General features: G+C 37.2%; 1 protein-coding gene across 2 annotated transcripts; it reads right to left on the bottom strand.

The window, feature by feature from the left end:
* Positions 1-2485: 2485 nt before the first annotated feature.
* Positions 2486-5389, bottom strand: LOC117612787 (peptidyl-prolyl cis-trans isomerase Pin1). 2 transcript variants are annotated; one of them, XM_034341427.1, is made up of 3 exons: positions 5152-5389; positions 3741-4143; positions 2486-2893 (listed from the first exon to the last, which is right to left on the bottom strand). In XM_034341427.1, exons 2-3 carry the CDS (start codon positions 3979-3981, stop codon positions 2769-2771), a joined length of 366 nt encoding a protein of 121 aa, XP_034197318.1. In that variant the 5' UTR covers positions 3982-4143; positions 5152-5389; the 3' UTR covers positions 2486-2768. The 2 variants fall into 2 exon arrangements, with proteins under 2 accessions (XP_034197318.1, XP_034197319.1); XM_034341428.1 differs by having other exon boundaries at positions 5160-5389.
* Positions 5390-7640: the final 2251 nt, after the last annotated feature.

The raw sequence follows: 7640 nt of genomic DNA, 5'->3' as shown, positions 1-7640 counted from the left end.
CCTGATTTACTACTGTAAATAGATTTAGGAATTTATTATTTACTTGCCCATTCAGATTTCGTTGTATTATAAATATGATCTCCTACAAGGAGAAGAATACACAAAATTCCCACAAACAAATATTCTCTCATAGTTTTCATATTTTAGCAGTGTACACCCAGGGGAAAATGCCTATTTATGGTCAATGACTGGCATGCAGGTCTTGTGCCATTATAAGTAGTTTTCAACTAATTAATTGGTTAGTTATATAGTTTTCTTTCTTAATTCTTTTGCTAAATGTTTCCTACTTTCTTTATTTTCCTTTTTTCGAGTAAAATTAGTGATGATGGAGTTCTGATCATTATATGTCCTTTGATTCAGACTTTTGGCTGTCAAGTATCGTCCGTTGTAATTCATAACCTTGCACATCAAGTTGATGTTTTTTCTTTCTTTTCCTGATACCAATCTTCATTCATATGTCCCATCTAATATAAAAACGTAGTTATTTTTAAAGTAATTTTACTTAGAACTCATAAAACTTTCATAAGATGATAAAACATATTTGGAGAGTAACAAGTTCAATCTATTAAAAAAGAAATTTGGGGCAGGTCCTGTTAATTGGGGGATAGACTAGACTACTATCCAAAATCAAAGAAGATTTTTATTAAAAATATGAAGACTCTAGTTATCGTGGACAAATTATTCACACCAAAAAAAAAATAGTCAGTTTCCAATTCTTATTTCGTTGTTTTCACCTTTCTTCTTATTGCACTACTAATTGCAAAAACACCTTATTGTTATCACATAACTATTAGGGCTTGTTTGATAGCGAGGACTAGAACATATTGGACTAGATTAGCAAAGTGCCTATATTTTATGTGCATTTAAGGCATAATATGGATATGTTGCCTAAGTTGGAGGAAGAATGGAGACTATCTATAAGAGGTTTGATAACTAAAACATATCCCCCCCTAATTCCCTTGAAATATTGAGATTATGAGGGATAAGTTTTAATCATAACCTTTTATGAATAGTCCACTTTCATCCTCCAAATTAGACAACAATATCCATATTATGCCTTAATTGCACATAAAATATAGGCCTTTTGCTAATCTAGTATGGTGTAGTCTAGTCCTCCAGAGTCCAAGAAATGTCATGCAATCAAATATCATATGATGCATGCACAAGCACGACACACAGTGATGATGGATATGCCATGCCGCAAGCCCACGCAAATACAAGGAAAAGAAAACTATTTATACAGACAAGTCTATTCCTAAGTTCACGACCAAAATTTATTCGTGCTTAGGTATATATGAGTTATGCTATTTAGTCGTAGTTTGCTTCTACATTTGTGCATCCACCCATTTGTGAAAAACACAAGCCAAATGACCATAATCTCCCATTTGAACTGCTCCTATATAACGTTACAATGATTTTCTCTCCCTCACTCCATTCTCATTCATTACTGATCTCCTCTTTGTTAAGGCACACACTTGACATCTTGTGTTTCTTGTGACACTGGCCCAGCAGGACCACAACAAGATTTCTCTGCGGTTGAGTTTCCCTTGAAAGTATCCTGGGCTTGGCTCCCCATTCTGAACCCTCGCGGTAAGTGCTCTTCATAGATTGTCTCTCAAAGGCCCACACCACCTAAATCACCCCAACAATAACAAAGACTATCGAGTACAAAACATTTTACCGCTACAACACAATGGAAGTTGCCGAGGACTAACACACTTTACTGCTACCGTACAATGGAGGCTGCCAAGTGTAGAAGCACTTTACTCTTAGAGCATCCACAATGATGCTTTCTATTTCTTAGCTAAAATTTAGCTAAAAATATAAGAAAGCTATTTTATGAGGTCTCTAACAAATTTCAACTCCAACCATACTCCATAATTTGGAGAGTCATAAATGCTATAACTCTTTTTTGATTGGTCCATCTCTATTAAAAATTAAAAAAAAAATAGTTAGCATTAAATAAAGGTTTGAAATACTCATTAAATAAAATAGCATTAAATTATAGGAAGCAACTAGGAGTCCTTTCTTTCTCTTCAGATTTAGGAGTTCCTAGAGGACTCCCTATTTTAGGAGGTGTATAGAGAGCATGGTTGGAGTTGCATTTTTACGATTCCTCCCTAAAACTTGTCTAAGGAGGTAGTTTAGGGAGCCCATTGTAGATGCTCTTACACCACAACAAAGGTTGCTTAGTGCATAAACCCAAAATCGAGAGTGAGCTGGTCCAAACAAGATCCAACACTAACGCATAACCAAGGAGCGCAACAATTCACCCATAATAAAGAGAGAGAGAGAGAGAGAGAGAGAGAGAGAGAGAGAGAGGGTATTGGAAATTGGATACTACCGTGTAACTTAAAATGTTGTCAAGCACCTATTGTTACTTAAAATGTTGTCAAGATACAATGGTACGTAGGAAGAGAGGATTATTATTGTTTAGAATTGAAATTTGGCGGGTGGAAAAATGGCGGAAGTAGCGACACTATAATTAAAAACAACATTATTTGCCATCAGAATTCAGAACACACGCAAAGAGACAGATAAAACATTCTATAGCAAATCCAGAACCACAACCATAACATTCGCAGAATAACAATGTCATGAGAAACGGTGCTTAAATCCATCTTTCGGTACTCAAACATCAAAGAGTCACCATCACTTCGTACAATAAGAGTTGGCTGCCAGCCATAGGCATTAATATAAGGAACAAATTGTGTTGCAAAAGATACTTGGATTCACTCAAATATCAACAAGTTTCACTCCTTCAGTGCTCAACCAGTTCTCATGATGATATGAACTCCGCTATCTGTATCCACAATGTCGCTTATCTCCCCAACCTTGAGAGCAAATGTCGCTTCTTCAAACGGCTTCTGCATCTGGCCCTTGCCAAAAGGACCTGCAGCAATAGTTTGACATGCATCTCAGCAATAATTTAAATCTTATTTGAGGAATAAGATCATGGTAATACAGACCTTATGTAGGGCCTATTCTCTTTCCAGCAAGATAATTTACATGACTAGCAACTATAGATGAGAAGGAAAATATCACAAGTAAAACTCATCAACATGTTACTTAACAGTAGTTAGACAATACGTACGTAATAACACAAAGAAATTTTCATTTTTAATCCATAACTAATCCGGTGGAAGTCATTCTTTTGCAAAGTTGGGTAATTCCAACGACTTGCACTGATTTTTTGTGTGACCCACAAGGCTTTTGGTGGAGGGAAAAAGGCAGGGGTGTTGCAGAACTGGGAGGTGATGGCTACTTTTGGGGTGTTGTACTTTGAAGAATTTTAAAAAATTTGAAGACCATAAGAGGAGAGAGAAATTTTTTATGGGATAAACTGATAACGTAATGTTTTAAATGTTACTTTGGGCATTGGCCTATTTGGAGCTTTGGTCCATCTTTGGCTATCTTAGGGTTTGGAAAGCTATTCTTACCAAGATTTTTCACTGTTGATAGCTAAAGGTTTATTGCATTAGCTGTTTGGTTTGTAGTGAACACCTTGTCCACAAGAATTGTAATTATTTTGGTCCACCAAACTATGTTTCCTCTCAAATAAAAAAATCAAAAGCTCATATTTCAGATAATATACTGCAGTCTGTAACTAAGCAGTTTTGGGCACGTTTTCTGTTTGGATTTCCCACATTTTAATGCCTTTATTGGGATAATTTAAAATGACAAAACACAATTGTAAACCTAAACCATAATTTTGAACTTTCTCAAAGTTAGGTGCTAACCGAGATCACCGCCGCGTTTGGCAGAGCTACAATCAGAGTAGCGAGAGGCGAGGTCATCAAACTTGGCCTTGCCGGAAATGATGTCATCATGGAGGGCCTTCAGTTGAGAGACTGCAGAGTCTCGGGTGGTGTTCTTGATGATGGCACCTTCTGGATCCTTCCATGAGGCCTTTCTTCTGGAACCTTGGTGCTTGATCAGTATGTGGGATGCCCTCACCTGATTCCCCGCCGACGAGGACATTTTTGTCTTTTTGCTCTTGTTGGTGGCTTGACTTTTCTCTTTATCCTTGTTCGTGCGATCTGCCGCCCAGATAGAAGAAGCTGCTTTCTTTCGCTTACGATCGGACGAATCTATCTTTACAGGTCAGACACAGGGCTTAGATAATGCTTGCTTGTCTGTATTCTGCAGAGTGACATTTTAGCAGGAAGTATTAGTTTCTTATAATATTTCAAATAAACTTTCATTTTCTCATGGATATTAAACTAAATTGAAAGCATACATTATACATAGAAGGGTTTAATATAGTCATTTCCCTACAAAAATTCAAATTGGTAGCAATCAGAGCTCAGATACTAGTGCCAAAATTATGTTTAATTCTCTGTAGTCTACAAAAACATTTTACCCTGTAATGATTTTCACTTGGCCCCCATAAAAACTGAAATTGAGAGAGATCAAGAAAACGAAAAACAATGTTGCAATCTATCCTTAACCCTCCCCTTTAATTTAACATCATCACATGAATACGAACACAAAATGAAAAGATAAATTGAGAGGCTCAATAAAATTCAATTTCCACCAAAACTAATAAAGTTTATAGTTGTCAGAGCTCAGACACCAAATTAAAGATAATGTTCTCTTCTCTGTAATGTACAAAGACACTTTGCTTGGTATAATTTTCATCTTCCAACCAATAGATATCAAGAAAACAAAAACAATGTTGTAATTTATCCTTAACCCTCCCATTTAAAAAGGAGATTACCATAGTTTTGTCATTGTTCCTCACTTTTATGTTAGCAGTATAAAGCCCCACTCATACAATACAAGATAAGATTTAAACCTCTCAATACTAAAGCTACTAGTCAAAACAAAAAAATTTAACAACGAAAAAAAAATGTTTAAACTAAAACACTGATCAGCAACTTCACCAATTTTAGGACGTTTCCATTCATAATTCAAAATTACTATAAATAAATTTAAAAAAAAGATTCAAAATCTATTGGACTACAACAAAAATATCCTAATATGGGCAACAAAAATACCAGCATACAATTAATTTATAACAAAAAAAGAAAATATTAAAGCTATTATGCTTTATACCCAGCCAACAAATCACCAGTAATTGCACAAAGTTAGGAAATTTCATGAATCGGAAAACTAGAAGAATAAAAAGTCATGAAATCTGAAGCTTGCCTGCACACCTGCAACAAAGCAATCCAACGGCGGCTGAAGAGTGGAAGATCGGAGATATGAGTGAAGGATTGGGCTATCAGGTAGGTAGTGGATGACGACTCGAAGAGATCGAGCTTCGATAGAAACCCTCAATGGCGGATGAAGAGCATGAGATGAGATGAGCGACTGAAAACAACGGGTATGTGCAAGTGCGACTTTGTGCGAGGCAGGCTCAAGGGTTTACAATTTTTTATTTTTTATTTTTTATTTATTCTCTCGTGCTGACTCGCCGACTTGGGTGTTTTTTGGTTTTGCTTTTGGTTGTTGTTTGTCCACATATCTTCTAACACGTGTGCCCTACCTTACCTTTCGATTGACCAAAATTACCATGACAAATTCTACTTCACTTGGGAAAATGCTTACTCCTTACCGCGAGTTTAATACGTATGTAACATACAATTTTTTTTTTTTTTTTTTTTAATGAATTATTATTTTTTGCATACGTGCTATACCAAGGATGGGGAATGTGTTCTTCCAATAAAGGAGGTAAGTAATGTTGTTTTATAAGTGCACTTATGATCATGTGTGACAGGACCCGATTCAAATTCTGTTTTGGAATTCGAGCCAGACTCTGTGCGTGTCCAACACCTGGCAAATGTCGGGCACAAATGACCTATTTGCCCTTCTATACAAAACACGATAAAAATAACAAAGTTGACTTCTACCGAAAGACCGGCAGAGTTTCCTTTGTAACTGACTCAATACCAAAACATTTTTACCTGCCAAACAAGTATATATATTTATACAACCAACTGCCAGCATACGTATATATACATTCCAACAGTTCAATTCTCAATCTATGGCAAAATATCAGAGCAACTACTAAGAATTTACAAGGAATCAATCCTTTTACAAAACGAAAATCCTACATCAAAAGAAAGGCGCGGAAGATGGGAAACGGCCCGGTGGTGGTTTCCTGTGCACGTCTACTGCCTGGGGGTGCAAAACAACAAAAAGGGTGAGTGGACCCAAAACAAAGTTTAGAAAAATAGCATATGAATATACTAACCCCACTGTAAAAACAGTTATGCAAAACTGAATTTTCCTCTTCATTATATTCGTACTAAAATCGATGCATTCACATAATTATATACGTATATGCCAATCATACTCAAGGTTAATAAAACTCTCTTAAAAGCATTGAAATCAATTTAAAACTACCACCTAGGTGTACCCCTTTAATTCCGTCAATTCCAGATATCCGTCAATTCCCGATAATTCGTCAATTCCCCTGGCAGGTCTCGGTGACACTAAGTCAACCCGAGCAACAAACTGGCAGGATTCAGGGGACCGTAGTCAGCCTGATCCGCATTCCTGGCTCCCACGGTCCGGGCGTCCCCAAAACTCGTGAGGCAAATGTCAAGCGCGCTGACAAAACTGAAGGCAACCTGGATGTCCGTGGACATCATCATATCTGAAGGCAACATATACCGAAGACAACCTGTTTCTATAACTGGGTACCTAAGGTGGCTTAAGAAAATATAAAATTTCTGAAAGATCTAATGAATAACTGAATTTTTGTTAAATCTAAAACTCTGCTGCCATTTATCTGATATATATCTCAATATTTACTTTCCATATCTTTTTAGCATATTCAACTAAGCAGCATATAAATAAAGATATTTAACTTCAACAAATCATGCTAGGACAACCATACTCAATAAAACTTATTCAAGATCAAATAATGAAGTTCATTTGCATAAAATCGTTTATAAAAGAAAAGTCCACTCACTCCTGGTCCGAGCTAGCTAGACCTCCTGAAGGTCCCTCCTGCGGGTCTGCCTGGCCCCGGGTGCCTGATTAAACCACCATGAATATTTAATTAATAAAACTGGTCGGTATAAGTATTTAATTAAACCCTGACCCCCAGCTCCTAGAAGTGCGTGCACTAACTTTAAAGTCATTCTTATGCCCACTTAAGCATTTCATATGGTTAGAACTGTCTTAAAAGACCCGAGACTCACTAAGTGATAAACTTCCATATTGGTCAATACGGGACCTCGTGGGGTCCACGACCTCCAATTACCAATCCGAGAGTTCCTAAAAGTTCCTTACATTTAAATAACCATGTCTTGCATCTCTGGTCTGAATCGGACGATCGGATTGACCACGATCGTGTAATCGAATAATTTCTAAACCCCTAGGGTTCGCGATTTCGGAGTATCCGGGACTCCGATTCACAATCCGTTGAATCCTATCCGATTCTGAAATTATCTAGAGTAACATATTTGAAAAAGATTACGATCCAACGGCTCAACAGTATTGAACCCGAAAATCGCACAATATGAAAAATCCGTTCAAGGCTCAGACGGTATCCAAATTGAGATCCGAGAATTCCTACGCGCTCATGACAACCTAAGGATCGCATGAAGACACAGTGCCACTGTACCACCCTCGCCCACACGCCGCCACACGCGCCGGCAGCGCTGGGTGTCCAAAGCGATTATGCA

Source organism: Prunus dulcis, unplaced genomic scaffold (assembly GCF_902201215.1).
Source record: "Prunus dulcis unplaced genomic scaffold, ALMONDv2, whole genome shotgun sequence".
NCBI classification, from domain to species: Eukaryota; Viridiplantae; Streptophyta; class Magnoliopsida; order Rosales; family Rosaceae; genus Prunus; species Prunus dulcis.
This window is presented reverse-complemented; position numbering and strand designations above follow the sequence as displayed.